Here is a 22,287-nt window from a genome sequence, read left to right on the forward strand (position 1 = left end):
CCGCATCACCAAACTGGATCTATTTCTTCTACTTTTTTTCTGCCGAGCATATTTTAGATCATAATATGAAGCATGTGCTTGAAATAGAAGCTGAAATACTTAATAACCCATGCTTTATTCTCCTTATTCTTGTCACGCTTGCTTGATTTGCCGACTGTCTACTGATTTTATGTAATTCTGCATCTTTCTCGGGGATGTCTCTTTAAAAAGATATTTTTAATCTTAGAGGGAGTTCCCGAGCTAAATAAAAAGGCTAATTAGATCAAAAGGAGTGAAACTAGGACGCGTCATGCATGGTGAAGCCTTGCCTGTCAACAACTGTAAAAGAGGAACTGCAATGAGATAGTTACACAAACCGCACGACTAAAATAGCAAACGCACCCCTATTTTGGGTCTGTTTGGAGGAAGTGTGTCTGCCTGCTTGTGGAGGGTAGATGCATGCATGTGCAAAGAAGGGTGCAGAAGAAGTGCAAATAGTTTGTTTTGCCAGAAAAGAGAGCCTGCCCTGGGGTTTCCGGAGTGAGAAGATCAACCATGTGTACTACGTGTCCCAAAATAAATCTGTTGTTTTTGTGTGAGCTGTTGAAACACCTGCTGTTGATGAAAAAAACAGAGAAAAAGGTACAGATGTGATTTCTTCAAAACAGAAGCAAAAAACCTGAGGCGTAAATCAGAGCGGAACAAAACGATTTACAGATTTCTTTAATTGATTATTTCGCTTAAATGCATCAAATTTAGAAATGTGATAGAAAAAAAATCACGAGCATTTTGAAATTGACGTCAGCAATGCATTTAAAAATGTTGGAGGACGACAAAAGACTGGAAAAGGGTTGTAATGCTAAAAAAAAAAGCTCTACACAGCCCACAACATGTTAGTGATGTGTAAAAACTGCTTTTCAAAATATAGATACTGTGAAAGACTACATGAGAATAAGCTTTTCAATCTAAACCTTTCATCATCTGCGTTCATAATAACATCAAATGATCCAAAGAATCTGCAGAAAACTCCAGATTTCAGTCAAAGACGAGGCTGAAAACAACGCCAAATAGTGAATGGTTGTGATCGTCAGGTCAGATGTGAAGAACAGATAATAAAAAAACCCATAAATGCTGCTGCCTTCTCTTTTTAGATTAACTTGGGTGAAGGGTAAAACTTAGGTTCTCTTAGGTTGTTTTTGGAAAATACCCTTCAAGGATCAGTGATGACATCGGGGGTCCATCTTACTCGCACGTCTGTGAAGGCTTCATTAATGCTACATCATTTAACTGTCAGCCTGCTCACGTTACAATGGCACAACTCCATAGCAAAAGAGTGCGGGTACCAAACTGGTGGTCATCCAGTCCTGGTTTGGCATTTGGCGCTTTATGAAACAAAAAACAATGACAAAGAAAACACCTGAGGTGAAAATCCAATATTTAGGAAAAATGGGGAACTTTTACTTTCAAAAGTGCAGCAAAGACCTCCCTCAGTCCTCCTTTTCTTAAACAAATTGCTGTAATCAAATTCAAAATGAGTATTTTTTTAGCAAACAATAAAACAGTTGAGCCTCAACGTCTGAAAGGTTGTCTTTGTATTATTTTCAATTAACCATCAGGCTGAAAAGATTGGGAAATGACTGCATTCTGTCTCATCGAGGAACTGAGGCCTTGATCATTTTTTCCAGCTGTGTTTTTACTCAGTCTGTCCATTTGTTTAAACTTTCTCAATGATTTTCTCCCTTTCTAGAAGACTGGCAGATTATATTGTTCAGCCTGCTGGCTTGCTGCCTTAAAAGCTTTCACCTTCTAGGAGACACTGACCACACTTGCTGTCCCACAGTCTGTCCACTCCCTTACACTCTGCAGCGCGAGGACAATGCTCCACTTTCACGGCGGGGCACTCCGTCGCCCACGCACAGGGCCGGGCCAGTTCAGCTGAATCGCAGCTTTGAACCACCCACTGGATTTTCACTCCAAGCCTGGAGTGCAATTAGCAGTGGTTTTTACATTTCAGTTGGTGGGTCAATGTTTATATTTAGCTTGGCAAAAGGCTCTCGATTCAAATAACATGTTTTTCCCATGCCCCTTTCCCCACCCTCGTGTGTCCAGTTGCCTCAGCATTCATGCAGCAACAGGTATGGAAAAGAACAGATTTTATGGATTTCTTTTTACAATGGAGGAATAATAGCGTTGCTTTGTTCCTCCCTAGAAAACCACCAGACAAGGGGGGAATACAAACTGTTTGTTCTCGTCTTCAGAAGTAAAATCCCAGCGAAAATGTTTCTAATTAGTCTGTGATGTGGAAGGAAAAGAGCAGACTGAGAGTAGTGAGGGGCTGGCATGGTGACAAAAAAATCAAAAACAAAAAATTAACCAAAAGTCTGGAGATTAATGGAGGGTTATATATGTATATTTTAATTTACTTTGTGACCAAAATAGTTTGACTATTTGGGTTTCAAGCTGACGGGACTGTTTTGTTAAATTAGCAAAAACTCAACTCTACACTAAACGATAATGAAAGCAGCTGTTTTTTTTTAATTATTAAAACATGAACAAGACTAAATGGTGAGTGATACTATTGACCCCCAACTTAACATATATCTGAAGACAGTTTTTACCTTATTCACACTATATTTTCCCTTTTTTTGCAGCTTCATCACATCAAAATTTGCTGAAAAAGAAGTTACAACATAAAGTGGATCCACTATGCTAATGTCCATTCACAGAGAATATTTTGCTGATTCAAAATAAATTCATCCAGAGTTCATGTTCAGGCTAAAACAAGTTGCTTTAGATCCCTTCCCCCTCCCTTTAAGATGGTAGTTCCCATGATTTGGACCTCATTTGTGAGGTCTAGAGCCACTACAAAAAATATGTTTAATGAATCAAAAAAAGTAACAATTTTTCTAATGCTGTGGTGCTCACACTTTTTATTGTTAGTAATTGACTAAAAAAAGTGTGGTGTGGGTCTGGAAAAGCTTTGAGATAAATGTTTTAAGTGGCTTTCTTCTGATTGGCTGCTCCTCTAAACCATGACAGCAGGTGGGTGGGGCTTGTGTGCTCACAACCAGATTCAGGAGTAGAAAAAGCCAACTTGAAACAAAGCTTTTGGCTAAGAGTGAGCATAGACTGAAAGACTATTTTGAACTTTAGCCATTTTTATATGAGCATCCCTCACTGTAAGAGCATATGTAGGTGGCTTGATTTGGCTCTTAGGAGCCCACAGGGATTTGGAGCTTCCCCTGAAATTGAACCAGAGAACTTTTTGTATGGTAAAAAAATGTGTAAGCCACCACACAATGGACTCACTGTAACAGCAAACATATGAAAGGAGTTTAACATCTTATGAAGGACAGCGGTGACCAAACCTATAAATAGCAGACTAAAAAGACAAGTTTACCAGTGGCAGGGACGTAGGTGAAGCGCTGGTACTGGCTTCTTTTCCTCTTGCCATTGCAGATGTAGAAGTTCACGTGGACGGGAGTGGACAGTCTTTGGTTTCGGTAGGGAGGGATTTCAACAAGAAGCGAATTCTGCAACACAGAACAAGTTCTGTCATTAAAAACACACCATCTATTTAAATATCCATTTAATTAGCTTATAGCTTTGCATTTGCACTTAAACTTCTTAATTAGTACATATAAAAGGGGGAAGTAGTCACTGTGGCTTTACTTCTCTTGTTTGTCATCTTGAAGAGGTAGTTGTGACAAAGAAACTGAGAACACTACATGCCCGTCTGTGCCAATTTGACAATCACAGGTAAACCCTGACCGCTACACAATCTGATTATTTTGGCAACATGTGTGTCACCCCCTGTTGGCCATTAGTAGGGGGAAAGGGGAACACAAAATCCAGGCTGCAGTCCCTTCCACTATATTGTAGCTTAAATTAAAGGGGCGGCAGATACAATGTAAAAATCTGGTTGTCATCCGAAAGCCACAAAGAGGCCATGAAGTAAGGTTAGAGGGAGCTCTGGTTGTTTGCACAATGAATAACTCAGTCAAAGGGAATAAATTGAACCTGGGAGTGTCCAGATAGTTTATTTCCCCAGCAGAACTTCCTGCTGAGAGTGAAGGCCAGAAGTGACCACACTCCTGGGTTCAGCCTGTGGACACATGAGCCCCATGTGTGTGTTTCTGTGCATGTGTGTGGGAATATATATGACCGAGTGTGTTGGAGGCGCTGCTCAGTAGTCAGGGAGGAAGTCATCCGTCTGCAAAACTGAGCTTCGGAGGACGGCCGGGCCTGACATGTACAGGTGAGAGCTGACACACGTTATATTAAATCACTACCACTGTAAAGCTAAGTGGAGCCAGATGAGGCTTTTCTACTTTTCTTACTCCCTGAAATCCATCGGCCCTTCAGAGAAATAGCAATTAAATTTCAGGAAAGGGTTCCTCATTTGGACTGTGTAAACTGTTAGGCAGCTGTATTTGCAGGATTCCACTGGTGTCACATGTAATTGAAGTCATTCAAATATTTCTGAAAGTTTTATGCCTGCATATTGTGTGTTACATCATAAAATTGCAAATTGAGTTAAAACAAACACAAAAAGCAAAAGAAAATCTCAAAACAAGGTCTGGGAGGTTTAATATAATAAAACTGGTTCCTATCATGCAAACAGTGGGAAGAAAAAAATGTGACAAATTAAGCATAGAGGAGCATTTTTGGACTCGCTAAGTGAGTGCGTCAAGACCATCTATCTAGGTTTATATGAGAAATCTGTATCTAATTATAAGTAATTCTTAAAAAGAAAACGTAATCATCCCTCGTCTTCCCAGATCTGCGCTCATTGGAGCAGGTCAGTCTGTTCAGGTGACGTATTCTGGATTTGTTGTTTGGTCTGAGATTAAACTTGGCCAAAGCAGCGTCAGTGTTTGAAATGGGACCAATCCAGCAGACTGGACTGAGTGGGGAGGGATGGAGAGAGGGAGGGCCTTTGTCTATTCGAGCAGACAGATGTGCCCCAGCAGCCACTCTAAGTGAGTGTGTGTCTGTGTTTTGCAGAGGGAAGACACTGGGAGCAGGTGCAGACCTTCACATTTATACACGCTCTAATCCCCTCGTCTATCTCCCAGACGTCTCTGGCTCTGTCTTTCCCTCAGCTGTCTGAGCGCAAGACAGGATACGCTGCCAGGCTCAAACCCCCACAGGTGGAGGGCTGAACTTTTGAACACCTTTTCCACACATTTCAAACACAACACTGAAGCTGGGCTGAGGAAATCAGCGCTGTTGTTACAGTCACAGTTCGCTGATTCAGAACAAAAGGCAACGCTGGTATTGATACTTCATTAGGCATTTCATTAGGTGCACCTGTTTGGTTGCTTGTTAATGTAAATGTCTAATCAACCAATCACATGCCATCAGCACAATCAAACATGATGATTTAAGTGACTCTCAATTGCATCATTGTTGGTGCCATTTGAGAAACTGCTGATCTACTGCATCTAGTGCAGAGAATGTCTTGAAAACCAGACAATATCTGATGAGCAGCAGTTCTCTGGGTGAAAAAATGCCTTCTGTTTGATGCCAGAAGTCAGAGGAGAATTGCCAGACTGCTTTGAGATCTCAGAAAGGCAAAAGTAACTCAAATAACCACTTGTTACAACCAAAGTAAGCAGAAGATCATCTCTGAATGTGAAACCTTGCAGCAGATGGGCTACAGCAGAAGAAGACCACACCGGCTGCCACTCCTGTCAGCTAAGAACAGGAAGCCAAGGCTGCACTTCACACCGACTCATCACAACATTCAATTCAATTTTATTTATATAGCGCCAAATCACAACAAAAGTCGCCTCAAGGCGCTTCATAGATACAGAGAAAAACCCAACAATCATATGACCCCCTATGAGCAAGCACTTTGGCGACAGTGGGAAGGAAAAACTCCCTTTTAACAGGAAGAAACCTCCGGCAGAACCAGGCTCAGGGAGGGGCGGGGCCATCTGCTGCGACCGGTTGGGGTGAGAGAAGGGAGAAAAGAGAACATGAAAGCATGGATCCATCCTGTCTGGTAACAATCATCAGGCTGGTGTAATGATGTGGGGGATGCTTTCTCGACACACTTCGGGAGTGTCGCATAAACACCTGAACATTGTTGCTGGCCATGTCAATCTTTTTACAACCACAGTGTATCCAACTTCTGATGGCTGCTTTGAGCAGGATAACAAACCATGTCATAAAACTCAAATAATCTCAAACCGGTGTCTTGAACATGACATTTGAGTTTACTGCACTCAAATTGCCTCCACAGTCACCAGATCTCAATCCAATAGAGCACCCTTGAGACGTGGTGGAACAACAGATTCATGTCGTGAATGTGCAGGAACTGTGTGATGCTGACGTGTCATTATAGACCAAAAATATACAAGGAATGTTTTCAGCCCCTTGTTGAATCTATGCTATGAAAAATTGAGGAATTAAGGCAGTTGTGAAGGCAAAAGTGTGTCCAGTACAAAAACAGGAAGTGTTTGGTAAGTGCCCTCTTAGTTTCTTCCAGCACTGTAAAATATTTCTTGTAAATAAATAAGAGCTCAGATATAAAAAGTATAACAGTTGAATAATGAACACACATTCTTTTTGTAGTATTAGCTAAGAGGTTGGGTTATTTTGCCTTTCCTTACAGGTTTATGCTAAGCTAGTAGATGAATGACTAGAATAGTTTACAAATTTTAAAGACTTCTTGAACTTCCCATCTAATTATGTATAAGTTTACAGCAGATTTGGGATTCAATAAAAAAAACAAATGCGTTGTTGTTGTTAAGGCAGGTTGTTCTTCATCACACTGAGTGGGGCTCCAGTCGCTCTCGGCTCTCTTAATTTAGACGTTAGATTGTTTTTCAGATGCGAAGACTAAACATTTTGGCATCGAGTTCAGATAAATGATTGGGAACAGCTGCTCTTTACACAGCGCTTTAATCCTGAAATGAGATCAGCTTTGTCACGATCACTGTGTCACATGTATCACTTACAGGCTTCGAGGCGTCTCTCTCAACCTTGGCCTCAGTCTCCCAGATGTGGTGACCGTCTAAAAGAAAGGACAGGAAAGAGAGAAAGACTTAGCAACGACGCTTCAGAAAAATAACCCACCTACTTGGCTCCCAGCAGAAATGAAGAAATGCAATGAGTGTTGTTATTATTATCGGTTACATCAGTGATGTATAAAACAGCTCCGGAGAGCGGAGGATATCACGAACGTCACACTGTCTGACCCACGGCTCGTGAGCTCATATCCTTGGTCTAACAAACCGGGGACAGACTTCGAGACAGCAAAATCGCACAGAGAGAAATCTGATGCAATCCTGAAAAAAAAAAGAAAAGCAGTCATACCAAAGAGATGAGCGACATCTTTGGTGGATGAGAGAAAGCTTGACTTCATCGCTGTGTGGAATCCCAACATGCTCGAGCAGCTGGTTGGCTCGTTAATGCGCGGCGACTGGAAACTGACAACTCGCCTCGACTTTCAAACCTCTCATTTCTTCTGTTCTCATAGGAATCTTTCCACTATCCCCATATAATGATTGTTAAACGGTACTGGTACTTTTTTCTCTTCTTTTCTGGTAATGTGCTTTTTCTTCTGTTTAGCTGCCACAATAAAAAAGGTTTTCCAATCAGGCAATAAAACGAGGCATCATGTGAACCGCTGGAAACACAGGCCTGCTAAAAAAAGCTCGGGTTTGATTTGTCATTTTGCCCAATGAGGTGTGAGTAAAACTATAATTTTCAACCAATTTATTAGACACAGAGGGAAACCACTGTGATTTCTTTAGACCCCTGACTCATTAACAAGGCTCTAAATTGACATTAAAGGGCTGTGAAATTGAAAACTGCACTTTAAAAGAAAGAAAAAGTCAGCCAAGGCCAAATTATTTCGAAGAAAATTGACTCAGTGTCGCTCAACGTGATGCCTGCAGTTTGACAAGTGGAGCGTTTTGAATGGAGCAGACAGCTCAGTGGAGACGGACGGGACGCTCGGTGTTTGAGTAGACGGGAGTTGTGAGGTGGCACAGATGGAGGAGGTGCAGCCTGGCACTGACTGGAGAGCCGGAGACCTCTCTCTGCTCTGTTTGATCTCACTTTCATTTTTCTTATAGCTGCTGCACATGCCTGACACTTAGCATTAGAGTTTTACGGTTGCTGCTCTCCAGGAAGAAGCGATAACATTCGTTTCGAATGAGTAATAGGGCTACAAATTCCTCTCAGACGATTTGAATCTTCGAGTGTCAAGTTTACGCTCATTATTTCAACTTTAACTCTAAACACAAAATAAAAGTCTTTTTTTTTACCAAATGTTTCCACAGAACTCCTTCATATAAAACAGACGGACTATCATCCAAGAAAAACCAACAAAAAAGGCTGAGATAGAGTGCGCTGTCACTTTAGTAATAACTCGAGGAAAACCTGAGAGGGGCTCAACTGAGAGCTGAGCTGTCACTTCTGGAGACATATTTTCAAACTCCTCAACAATCAGAAGCCTGTCTCAAATACTGTTTTTACAATACAGGCTCTGCTTGTACTAATTTAGTCAATTTTTCAGTGCACCTGCTCTAAGTAAGAATGTGGAACTGGGGCTGAGCTATTAGAGCAAAGTTTTCTTTTTAAGCCTGCTCTGTTAGACATTTAAAAGATCACTTATTATTTCTGCTAAATATCAAACATCTGACATGGTTTCTGCTGCCATTAGCCACACAGTGCTTAATAATGCATAATGTTTATGCTACAGTCAATATACACATGTAAATGTAAGTGGTTGAAATGACTTCAAAGGGATGGAAAGAACATTTCTGACGAGCTGCAAACCAGAAAAGAAAAAAGGAAACAATGCAACGCAGACTGTGAACGCTGCAGATACATCAACAGGTTCGACTTGTCTTCCAGATGACACTTAATACGTCTCTTCGTGCAACCTTGTTGCGTGCAACTCAACATATATCATAAAACCTTGCTATTACTTGTTGTATGTTTGTCTTTTTTCACTGGTAAAATATTTTAATTCCATTTCAGGTCAGTTTTCCCTACACGGTCTCTTTAGTACTTTAAAAAACTAGTGTAAATATTACATTATCATAGAAAGAAAGCCCACAATACATTAATTAGTATAAGTAAGCACTTATACAAAAAACAAAATGAGAAAAAAAAACCTACTTCATCATTCAAATCTTCAGCCTCGTGACCGTTCTAGATGAAACATGAAGGTATGAGAGGAAGACAGAAGGGGAGTATACGACAACCTCCTGCGTGAAATATTTACGACTTACTGATAGGAACACTATGAAACTTCTGAGAAAAAAAGTGACAGCTTATGACAATAAATTTTTCGTTACCTAAATTTTTCACTCTCTCTGTGGACGCTCATTATGTTCATGTCTGGCTCCACATTTCTCTCCTTGGACTCTACTAGAGATGCTTTGCATAATTCACAGTTCAAAACAATCATCAATCATCTCCAACTGGGCCTCCCCTCAGCTCATCCTCTGTCTGAAACAACACGTGTTAGCGCATCTCCCTTTAAAATAACTTTCTTCTGATTGGTTGCCCCTCAAAAGAGTTGTGGGTGGGGCCACTGTGCTCACAGCCCGAGCTGTGTGCTACTGACATCATAAAGATCCAAAAGTAAGAAAGACCGTCTGAAACGAAGCCTTAGCTTTTGCCTCGAGGGGATTGCTTCTACATATAGTTAGTTAATTATCCAACTTTGGATATGTTCAGCATGAGCATTCGCCACTGTAAAGATACAAGTATGAGAGAAATGAAGGGAAGCATAAATGGTCTACTTTCATTCTAAAAACAAAATGAAATCTCAGAGATAGTAAATGTAAACAGCATTCTGCAAGCTTCAAGATAATCTGGTACAGATGCAAGGTGTAGAGTTATGGGAAGTGCACACACACACACACAGACTGGTGGTATTATGATTCAAACATAAGATTTATAAACAATATGGCAAAGAAACCTCCCTATAAACAGAAAAGAGAAGAAAAACAGCTCGTCATACAGGAAGTTCTCAGTGAAAAGAATATCTTTACGTAAGCAGCGCTGACTAACTTTAAAAACAGTTAACGTGACTAACACTAAAATCTGCGTTTGTCTATCTTTCCCCAACCCCACTCTGTCTCCTCACTTCAGGAAGCTCTCCAGAAGGGAAGCCTTTCCAATCATTGTCAATCCACAGGAGATGAACATGTTTTTTAGATCTCCCTCAACGTCTCTGTCTGTTTCTCCCCGTCTGCTTTTGCCCTCGCTCTCTCTGACTCACGCACATCATTTTTCACATCATCACAGAGATAGAAAATTTGAATTGAGCAATTTGTTCTCGCTGCCCAGCTACCTACTGCCAGGAAACTTCTCAAGAGCCAAAAAAAAAAAGAGAGAGAAAGAGCTTTGAAAAGTTGAATGCGTGGGATGCCTTTGTTTGAAAAGACTGTACCGGATAATTGATAACCACAGAATGTAATTGATAACCACAGAATGTTCCAGAGTTATAGGGCAACATCTGCGCAAAGCCTGCACCGATCCAATGAAAAACATCGGCGGCAGTTTCTCTCCAGCTCCCCTCCCACCAAATTTCAGCGAGCACAATTTGGTTTCTAAGTCTCTGGCCCACTGTGCTGGATGATATCCAATATTATCTAAGTTAAACAACTCAGCCTAAAACCACCTCGACCATATAAACCCAGCACCCCTCCCCAGCTCTCACAACGCCCAAGCTCCACCGGCCTTGGCACCGTCCCAGCCTCTCAGAAGTCGTACAATTCACATTTTGTTAGCAACGCTCTACACAAATCATTACTTTCTCAGAGCAGACATAACACAGAGCAGTCAATGACACAGCGGTGGTGTGCTGCAAAGAGTCATGGCAGCCGAGGGGGATCAAACAATATACAATACAGTTATTTGTCATGTTGTGTTTAGAAAGAGATTCAAACAGCTCCTTGTGTGTCTTAATTGAGGCTGGGTGGAGTAAAACTCCGGTGCCCAGAGTGAAACAGCGGGGTGGCATGTGCCCAAGCCCTCATAACGTACAGTAAATATAAACATATGCTCTACCCAAGTCCATGTGGCACACTGAAAGAGTTCCCTTGTCCTCTGACTGACGACTGAGACCTCTTCCTTACCACCCTGAAAACATTTGGATTTTGGAAGCTGCTTGCAAACTGAGGCCAGCTCAAATCTGATAAATGGCAGCAGATACTGACACCAAGCCCTCAAGAGCACCACTTAAAGCTACAACGGCGCCTGCCACTACACAACGTCATCCACTTCATAGAGAAATCAGTCTCTGGAGTTTCTCAAAAAAGCTGTCTTTTTCTTTCTTTTTTAGGAAATCATACCCTATAATTTATGAAAACATCATCTGTTTATGTGACTGTAATTGATTTGTTTATGAAAAATAGTCATTGTTCTCAAAAGCAGCCAAACCGCTGAACAGCCATTGTTCTGTTAATGTAATGAAAGTGAAGTGCGCCGACCATGCGCACCACCAAAGCAAAGGAACCCTCCCTCCAAACCAAACCGCCGCTCAAAAGATAGCACAGCTAACAGAGCGTGCAAGTTAAAACAAACTCATTCACCCCGAGGTACATTACTGTCATTACGCTACTGTCATCTCGCTCACAGCTCTCATTAGTTTAAAGAAGGAGGGCTGTCTGCAGTTTTCTACCGGTAATTTTAGAAACCATCTCACAGCAACGCAGCGCGGTCAAGTTCAATTTTCAGCTCGTCTTACTTGCTGCTCTGACCAAGAACGATTAGACAAAATTGTTTGGGTGTTCCCGTCAGACGAGGAAAGCTCGGCTTTTCTACCTGCCCGGAGCTCCAACTCGTCGGCTCACAGAAAGAGCGACGGGGGAGGAAGATGGTTCAAGGGAAACATAGCTGTAGGTTTGATGGATCAGGGAAATTGTTATTCGCAGCGATGCTGATTGCAGCCAACCAGGCAGCTCTCCAGAATACCAGGCCAGATGTGAAAGCGCTCTTTTCGTTTGGGGTTTTTCCTCTGAAAGGATTTCCTCCAGGATCTCTTGCTATTATCAATCATTGAAGGGAAACACTGTGCAGAACCACACTTGATTAAAAATACTCCAGCAAATAAAAGGAGGGACCCGGTGAAAGTAATCAACAATGTGAATTACTTTCAGATAACTGCAGTTGTGAAACAGTCCAGTTGTTATCGTTCTAAATGGATGCTTTCTGAACTATACAGTTATCATCAAATTTGGGGGGAAAATGTCAGCATCCAGGTGACGCAGCAGGCCTCGCTAAAATCTAATACTGAAGACAGAAAAAAACGCAAGAAGATCCTTTTTTAGCTTCATTAGTCAACACCATTTACTAAATGAAGACCATGTGATGCAGCTGGAAACTAGTAAGTGGGTCTGAGAGATTTGTTTATCATGTTAGTCATATAGTCCAAGCATGATTAAAACAGATTAAAAAAACAATTGGGAGAATAAAATCCAACCAGGTTCTTAAACCAAAACAAAAACAGCAACAACAAAACTTAGAACTTGGTCATAAAGGGGCGTAACTCTCCACATCGCTGGATCCCAAACATTAAAAGAGAAGAAACAGCAACAGCAGTTCTCATTCAAATTCAAATACTCAACCCTAGCATGCTATTGGAGAACTTATGTTTAACTTTAATAACTTTTTTCTATTTTCTTTTTCATTGTTCAGATGCAATAGGGTGGTACATATGGTTCCTTGGCCAATAAAGGGTTAAGAGGAAGAAATGTTCAGCAGAATCAAGCTCACCGAGGGCGTATCTCCAATGACTGGTTGGGATTAAACATGAAGGTTTAAGAGAGAGAGAAAGATCCTGGCTGGTTATGAGGTTATGAGGTAAGGTTATGAAACATCTTATAACTTAACAACAAACTTGTCACATTTTGTAACCTTATATTGGACCTGCGATGCTCAGTTCTAGCTCCATTTTCTTTGAGTCGCAGCTCAGAATAATCCTTGTTTATCTTTAGCAGGGCTTCGGTGCAGAGCCTCAGATCATCGCCCTTAAAGATAGCTTTCTTCTTTAAGGGTATCCAGTCTTCTGATTAGCAGCATAAACAGAAGTTTTGAGCACAGGCGGGTGGAGCTTCTGACAAAACCACATTAGAGATATCTGCTCTCTTTGACATCATCCAGAGCCAAGAGTAGAAAAATCTGTCTGAGCCTAAGCTTTTAGAGCGGCCTGAAACCCATAGTGGATTATTAGTACATATGCTGACTCCAATATGTCTACGTTTGCCCACGTTTAACATAAGCATCCACAACTACAACAGCATAAACGGAACATAATATGTCTACTTTTATTGGTGCATATCTATTTTTTTAAATAACCAAGGTACAGTTTATACTCCTGCTGACAAAAAATGAAGTGTTCCAGTACTAATCAACACAAAGAGGTGACTAGAGGACAGCAGGGCCTAATTTCCCACATGGAGTGGCTGCGACTTATCACAGAAAGCATCTCCTGGGCAGTAATTTTGCAAATGAAAGCAAGGTGAGATCGAGTTAGGTTTAGATTACAGGCTGATGTCTGCAGCACCAAAGCCATACAGTAATCTCTTATGACTGATTGGCTGTAGTCACGATTGGCAGCTGAACCGATGTTATCTTGGCCATTTCTGCTAAAGGCGGGACATGCAGGCAAGATAAAGCAAAGCCAGTTTGTGTTTTCAGACTGTGTGTTAAAGAGCAGGTGACAGGGTGTGCAGGTCTCTATGGGAAACAGGGATTTCCTTCATGAGCGTGAGTCACGGGCAGCAACAAAAACAAACTCAAAAACACGAAACTGCACATGCACAAAAAACACGAGGTCTCAAGGTCACCCTCTCTTGTCACGTTCGCACTCCAGAGGTTTTTCATTATTTACCGCAAGAGGGGAAAAAAATCCATCGGACACTAAAACAAAAACCAAAACAAATTGATTTTTTTTTTAGCAAGTTGGCATCTCAAGGCAGGGTCACTCATCCCGGCTATAATTGCAGGGGAAACTCTGACTAAAACACACATACACACACAGACGTATTCACTTGTAAGTACAGGACGGATGCAAAAACACAACTCTCAGGAATATTTGCATCTGTCAGCGTCCGCATGTTCTGTTACCGCAGCTTTGTGAAAGTTATTTTGTGAGAGCGCTTTATTGGAAGATTTGCAGGAAAATTGTCCATCGGTAAAAATAAATGCTTAAGCCCTTTATGGCAACTAAATCCACCACTCCGGTGGATTTATGAGTTTGATTGTTAAATGGTTTCTCAGAGCTCCGCTTTGGCACGAGTAAAAAAAACAATAAAAGTCTATAACTTTTCCAGAGCGTACATGTTCTACATGAAGATTTGAAAACAGAGATGAGTTGTATATTTTTTTTAAATATGCAGATTTGAGCCTTTAGTCCTTGGCCTTATTAGTTAGTATCTTATTATATCAGTGATGCCATTTCACCCCAGAGAGTAATGACGTCTCTACTAGTCTACTGTTTCTATTTATCTGTGTGTTTATACAGAGAGCAGCTGTAAAGAAGAACCAGTTTGATCCACAGGGAGCCCGCAGCTCATAGAGTTAATGAACTGAGAGCTGGTGGCAAAGAAGCAGCTTGGATAAAGAGGTGGAAGGATGGAGGGAAGTGGAGGGGGGCAGTGTTGTGGAAGCCTGGCTCAAGGGTGTTTCCATGGTAGGATTGCCCAGGAATCTGATGCTGTTGCCAGACGCAGGGAAACCCTCATCAAAAACAAGGGAGCACACCCATAAGCATCAGTCCACGAGGCCCTAAAGACGGCCAGATTCAAAGCTCAAGGAGAACCAGAGCAGCTAAAGACCCAAACATGTTGGACGTTTCTGTTTTGTTTCCTTTGTAAATGAACCAGATGAATGTATTTACAATGAGCTCAGAGTTTGGGTCAAACAGAAACACACAATTCAGTCAGATCCGCTTCAGCCAAATTGTTATTAATTTATATTCAGCAACATGGTTCTGTTCTGGGACCGTGGAAAGCATAAGGCGTGGTCACTGGATCTTCCTGCTCTTTCATACATGGAAAACAGGAGGCAGCAGAAACAGCAGCAAACCAGCCATTCAAAGCAGAGCAAGCATCAGAGATGACACATTTAATGAGTCAGAGACAGCATGGAAAGGAAGAGCTGGGCTGGAGATGGGTTGCCAAGTTGCTTATAGATGTCCAGCAACTGACGGCAGGTTAAAGCAGATAGAATAGTCCACTCTGAAGCTTATCTTAAATATCAGTTCAATATCAACTGGACGATCAGCTGCTGTGGAGCGGCTCTGAGAGCAGCTCATCTGACGAGTTTACAGCCGAGGCAGATTTCACGGCTTGTTCGAACTAATGATTTGCTCAATTTAGGGTAAAAAAATATGTGGTTTGCTAAGCAGGACACACTGATTGGATGAAACGCCAGGAGGCAGAGCTAAAAAGGTTACATTTATAGAAATAACTGGTATCGATGAAAAAGGCAGTTTGGTAGTAGACAGTAGTTTGACAGCACTTTCACACTTGTGTCTGAAGCTTTCAACCACATTTCATATCTACCTGCAATGTGGTTTATCTAAATATTCAATAAGCTATATTTTTTTAAATAATTTAATACACTATGGCTATAAATTTGAAATGTTAGATAAAGGAAGAAAGTTTGCTAGATTAAAATTCAGCCAGCATCACTTTACACAAAGGAAGATTTCCATCTACATTATTGTGGTATTGTTGTATTTGGGGACATCCATCTTTTCCATGTGAATATATGGAAAGCATAAGGCAGGGAGTGAAAGCTCGGTACACAACAGAACAGACATCAGCGATAACAAGGATGACGCTCATTCAGTCAGGCACAGCACTGAAACGAAGAGGTGGGTTGTGAAGCAGCTTGCAGAGGCAGAATCAACTAGAAGCAGGGTAAATCAGCTTAAAGAAAATGTGCCTACAAAATGTTCAAAGACGTGTCAACTGATAGCTCTGCGGTGGGCTAGCACTGAGATCAGCTGTTATCAGCTCATACACCAGGACTGCAGGCAAAGCCTTGTTTTGCAACCTGCCTTAAGTGAGTAAGTAACGCTATACTCACTTTATGCATCACTTTAATGCTAAATTTAAAAAACAGAATGGACCTTTCTATTAAATTCAAGTCAAATTTACAGCAAATTTGTTTTGCTGCATGTTTCACAAATGAAAAATACGTCATGTACAGAGCCAATATCAGATTTAAAAACAGGACTTAATGTAAACTTTAAATTTCAAGTTTATCAAGCGCATTTCTTCCTGTCTTTCTTATCTTTCTCCATCTCTGAGTGAAGTTAGCTCTCTTTCCCTTCTCTCCCTGTGAAATACAGGAGCTGGACCTTTAGCTAGCAACACACTGTGTGACAACTGCACGTAAATTCAGTTCTGGTTTTAACAATGAGCCAGTGAAGAGAAGCTAATATGGGAGCAACATGAACTTTATTTTCTAGTTCTTCTTAGTACTCTAACTGCAGGGTTTTAATCAACTGAAGGCTTTTCAGGGAAATTTTATTTTAGCCTGATAATAATGAAAGAAAAATGCATGATTTTTTTTTTTCAGCATGACAGGATGGCAGAGGATGTTTCTGTTTTAGTAAAGCTGTCCTAAATATTAGCATAGAAACATATATCCTGGTGAAAAATGAGTCCTAGGTTCTTTACAACAGTAGGACACCATTTTTATGAGGTTGTTTGGGGTTATTACAAACCTTTATGTCTTCAAGACATGCACAAACTAATTTTTGTTATCAGGTCTCATTAATAAATATAGCTAGGTATCATCTGCATAACAATGAAAACGTATCCACTGTTGTTTTTGATTACATTATATAGGGGAAGCGTGTATAACATGAAAAGTATAGGTGTCAGGACAATTCCTATGAGATGCCAATGCTAACATCACTTTATTGCAAAGTGGATATTGCATATTTTTCATTTCTGTTCAACCCAGAGCTTCATGTCGTGCTCCAAAAAATGGTTCTGGTGTCAGCTCTAATTCATCATGACATTAGTTCTGCCTCTGATCTGCCCTTTTCACCTCATGAGATCAGAGTTAAACAAAGAGTTTGCGCAGAGAGGAAAAGATTCTTCTTCTTCGGAGTGTTAATAAACAATCTCACTACTCCATCGTACAGTGCTGGAGGCGGGCTGCCTGTGTGCCCGTGCAGCCTTGAATTCCTTCTTCCACAGGTGGAACAATGAAAAGGCTTCCTTTCTTTCTTTCTTTTTTTTCTGAATGAGTCACCGTCCTGATAGGATCACGCGTGTTTACATTGCTCAGCCTTGGCCCAAACTGTACCTCACGTTGCTTTGCTAAAGCTAATCAAGGAAATTGCTGTTTGTAAACGTTGTCGTATCAACATCTGGGAGCAGTCCCCGCTCCCTCCTAACCAAAACGGCTTAACGTAAGAAAAAGAGAAACAAACACTGATGCAAGGCGCACACACACACACAAAAGTGTCCACACGACGTGCACAGCCACCCACCTACATGTGCACGCACACACATACGCAACACATGCTGCATTTGTGATCCATTCCTCTGCTGAACAGGCAATGGAAACTTCTGCAAAAGTAAATCTGCTGGGTTAAAAATACAGCGCATTAATGTGCACCACATGTGGCACTCTGGCAGAATGGAGGATATTTTGACGGCGGGGGGAGAAGAGGAGCTGGGAGGGGAGGAGCAGTCCTGGGGTTTCTCCAACAGCAGAGAAAGGGAGACACACACTCACACACACACATACACACACTGCTGCACTGAGATGAAACAGCGCAAACTCCCAAATCTCCTCCGGCTTTACCTTGAGCCTTTTCCACGAACACCACCTTGGAGTCGTGCTGGAAGTTGTGTCCATCGAGGAGCATCCTCTCCCCTCCGGGGGCGGGACACGTCTCCAGGCTCTGCTTATCCACCAGCGGCAGCTCTTGGGCTGATCTCTGAGCTGTGGGAGGGAAAAAACAAACCGGGCCTCATCGCTCAGCTAATACACACCCACTCCCCATGCAGACCTGAGCATCCAGACCGAGGCTGAATCACTACCTAGACAGCTTTCACAGAGCTGTAAACCTCAACTTCTCCATGTTAAAATTAAGATCCCTGTTTGGCAGTAAGCATAGAGAGGCTTCATGTTGTGTTTATTTGTGTTTCCCTTAAATTATAGAGAATGTTTCCTCTCAAATATTTCCTCTCCTGATCCTCCTTACGCCTCACTCTTAACTTTTGGCCTGTCTTTCTCATTCCTTGTTTGCCTTCATTTTTTCCCCCCCTCCAAAACGATCTATCACACGCCACAAAATACTCGCAAACCTTGTTCTGTCTTCAGCTAGATGTAAAGCTGATGTCTTAGCCAAGTTTAGCCCGTGTAATTTCATTCTGATTGACCTGGATACATAAACAGAGGCTGAATATTTGCCTCACATGAGAATCATCTTTTTGTAATTTGATGCTGCTGTTTTCTGATTTTGATAAAACTCTAATTCGCTGTCTTTGGAAACGATCAATCTCTCCCACATCTCTCTGCTGCTCTTCGCCTGTGTGTCATTTTCAGCCTCGCTCACACACCAGGCGAATTTTGGTCAAAAACAATTGCTTTGTGGCAGTCGTTCAAAAACTAACAATGGTCTATTTCAAGGGGTTGAGCTCATGGTTTAACTACTGTCTTTCATTTACCTCATAAGACTTAATCTGTGTGGCAGCCCTTGGTGCCAGAACCACACGAAGTGGCTGATCTGCCTGAATTTAGCCCGGTCCATTGAAAGGTCAACTCCGGTGCAGTGCAGTCAATGGGGTTTATCGAGCCAGGCTTAAAAAGCTTTTACAGGGTTAATACTATTACATTAAAGTATTGTTCACTATCACATGAACCGCATTCAGTGGCTCTCGTTACATGGCTCCATCTTTTTCTTTTATCTTTATCAGCGAATCTACAGCTGTTCTCTTCTTTCATAATTTTGACTCAGTCCAACGTTGCTCATTAATATTCTCTGATCTGGTCGAGAAATGGATAACGAAATTCGATTTGCAAAGAAAAAACAGACATTTTCAGATTTGAGAAGCTTACGTCAATTTGGTTAATCAATTAAGGATTAATCAGTTCTCATCGTTTCTGATTAATCTACTGCCCAGTCCTTCGGTCTTGTGATCTTTTTAAATCGAGCGGCATCCACTTACAACCACCAGACACATGGACTTTTGTTGTCTTTCTAATCTCACTCCATTTGATTTGAGGAATTATTAAAAGTCTGAAACTGGAACACGATACAGTATTTCACAAAAACAAGCCTGTCTGCGTCCCCGTCAGCAGCTGTGTGAGTGTTTGTCCATCCACTAAATGTTGAGATATTCGTCTGGTACAAAGCACCCATTCACACGGAAGAGTTGTCTCACACTGATTAAGTTAAATATAGTGGATACTTCTGACCCTTTAGAGGGGTGTGACAGCCATTTAGGCAGCACAAGGCTCAGTGGTCAGCACTGCGCCTTGTGGTAAAAGGGTGCTAGGCTGTATGAGTTCCCTATGATTTCTCCTGCCATCACAAACTTGTTAGGTGGATTTGCCTATCAAAGGAACTTAAACAAATAACTGGTCTAATTGTTATCGTTATATTTATCACATAATCCAGATAATTTTTCAAGAAATTAAAAAAAAAATCACTGATTTTGCATCTCTTAAATCATAATTCTACTTGTAGTGCTTTTATTTTGAAGGACAAGCTTGTTTAGATGTCTTGTTGCACTGCAGGTATGTGAGGAAGTTCTTACATCATACCTGTGAGCCAGTAGCCAGTCACAGTTAGAAGGAAACCTCTGGAGACTGTAGTCTATTTTCTTTATTTACTTTATTTTGTTAGAATTCGGTGCTCAGTTGGGATAAAGTCTTCAAATGAACCGGTATTAACAAAATGACTGAAAATTACAACTGGAAATGATGCATCATGGTGGATGCTCATTGCTTGTAATACTTAGAGTCTGTTAAATGCACAGAATGAGTTTCCCTGCTGGGATCAGTGACACTATCTTATGCTTTTACCCGTGTCCACGCTAATCGAGCCCTTTAAACGACTGTAGAAGGCTGATGAGTTCAAGTTTGGCATTTTCAAAGCAGAACAAATATGAGTGGATGTACTTACAGCACTCGATGGGATTTGATGCCACCTGCAAAGACACCGTTCTCCCCGTGGCTTGGTTGATGTGAACCCTGAACACCATCCGCACACGCGTGTTCTTGCGTCCGATGTCGGTCTCCCCCTTCCTCAGCTCTATGTCCGAGTTACGCAGCTTCAAGATTCCCGCGCAGTCGATTCTGTGTTTGCAAAGACAAAAGACAAAGAGTCTGCTGGGTCCATTTATGACATATATAATCTCACACTTAATCAGGATTTATGTAGCAAAGACTTTCACTCTGGACTTCATCACTGTAGCCCTGAAGAAGGCTGTCAACAGAAGATTAACATCCCCACTCCCAGCAGAGCTTTTACGCCTCTGTGGACCTGCTCTGGGGTAAAACTGAAGCTCTACAGAAAAAAACGCCTGGAAGCATTCAATTTTTCATGAATCTGTTTGTTATAATCCACATGAGCCGGCTCCTTAAATATTGTTGCCCCTGCACAAATCTCACCACCAGGAATTGGCTATAAGATGTATTTTGAGGAGTCAAAGTCTTCATCGGACACTTAATAAGCCCCCCCTTCTTCACTGAACTCCTCTAACTTTTTCATACTTCAGTACCTCAGGCCTTTCCAAACGGTTTCTGGCTTTTCCATCGCTCTGCTACTTGATGCTGCATTCCTCAAAGCCTACTTAATGTCAACTTTTACACACACTCGGACACTCCCTTACATTCTTCTGGGCAGACACCAGGGTCTGCTTCACTGGTGAAGTAATCAGGTGTTGATGCTAAGGACCCCAGCTGTTCTGCTCTCTGCCTACACAAACAGACTGACTGCAAAAAATCACATACTGAGAGATCTCGTCAGTGAGTTTTTTGGGTTTTTTCATTTTTTTTAGAAGAAGAGGACAAAAAAAGACACTTTTTTTTCTTTTAAGGCACTAATTTATGAAGAGTTAATTGAATTCATACCAACTCGACTCTCGTGGCTTCATTAGCCGCAAAAAACAAATCTGCGTTGGTGTTGCTTAACAATTTAATTTGAAACTTTTCCTCCTAAATCATCTTGATTAACTATTCCAGGGATATAATAACGCCTGTATCCTATACTGCATTATGAAACATATATACGTCACACTGGACTGGAGCACATGTCAAATCCACCACAAAACCCTTCGTGTACTCTGAAGAAAGAAGAAACCATACCCAGAGGTGAAGTCGTTGTATAAGTGGAGCTTATGTGTTACATCCATTAAAAAGCAGGGGAAGTGCTGATGGTAGCAGGATGTTACTACCTGCGGCACAGACAGAGACCCCGGTCCCCTGTTAGCAGCCCGAAGACTTCCCAGTAATCTGATCTCTGAAGCTCATAAAATGGGAAAAGCCACCCATCTGTGTGCAGAGAGCAACACTTCAAGAGCAAAACTAAAGCCCTAAAGGAGACATGCAAGCTCAAAGACATGCACAGATAAATCAAAAGCAGCAATCTAACATGCTTTGATGAGGCTTTAGAAGCCCGAGAGGAGTGAAATTCCCCTCTCACCAGACCAGACTGATGCCTCTGTTGAAATAACTTCCCTTGATTTTAGTATCCCTTTAATATGATAACAGTGAAGATGCATTTTTACAGCTACCACAGCAGCTGGTGTTTACTGGCTGCACTAAACTCCATCATAGCAAGAATTATTATTTCAAGTCTTTTGGACTCGTTGTGTATTTGCTGTGAAATCGAAGTCATTCATTTAAGATTTAAACGTTAAAATATTCAAGTCGAATGTTGACTTGAAAGCAAAATCAAACAAGTCAAAGGATTTGATTGTGAGAGCTTTGAAGGAACATTGACGAAATTGTCCGCTCTTAACTTGCAGCTTGCTCATGGACCATTAAAAGATTTGACTGGGACTGGTTTCAGCTGACTCAAAGCATGGCATGACTTTTCTTGATGGGCTTGAAGGAAATGTCTCGAGGGACAGCAGATTTCACTTGGATTTCCTGTCAGTGACCAAACATGACATGGGCTTGTGCAAAATGTGCGTTCTTGGTTAATGACTTGAGACTGGCATTGCTATTGTCTCAAATGACTCTTTAAAAGGTTTCACTGCCAATCAGATTCATCCCAGTTTAAAACCAGTGCTTCATTCCAGTGCACGCCAGTTCTTAAACAATTTGAGACTGGATGTCCAAGTCAAGTCT

At 41.5% G+C, this 22,287-nt stretch overlaps 1 protein-coding gene across 2 annotated transcripts in view; it reads right to left on the reverse strand.

Annotated features, from left to right (window-relative positions):
• The window catches only part of nfatc1 (nuclear factor of activated T cells 1), a 51,782-nt gene that overhangs the window by 19,023 nt on the left and 10,472 nt on the right, over positions 1–22,287 (reverse strand). For both annotated transcript variants that reach the window (XM_085148014.1, XM_085148013.1), the window contains exons 5-8: positions 20,117–20,289; positions 17,788–17,928; positions 6,948–7,003; positions 3,380–3,512 (exon numbers count right to left, since the gene is read on the reverse strand). In XM_085148014.1, the coding sequence (XP_085004140.1) occupies positions 3,380–3,512; positions 6,948–7,003; positions 17,788–17,928; positions 20,117–20,289 (503 nt within the window). The remainder of the gene's footprint in view (positions 1–3,379; positions 3,513–6,947; positions 7,004–17,787; positions 17,929–20,116; positions 20,290–22,287) is intronic.

This window comes from Neolamprologus multifasciatus, chromosome 22 (genome assembly GCF_963576455.1).
Source record: "Neolamprologus multifasciatus chromosome 22, fNeoMul1.2, whole genome shotgun sequence".
Classification (NCBI taxonomy): domain Eukaryota; kingdom Metazoa; phylum Chordata; class Actinopteri; order Cichliformes; family Cichlidae; genus Neolamprologus; species Neolamprologus multifasciatus.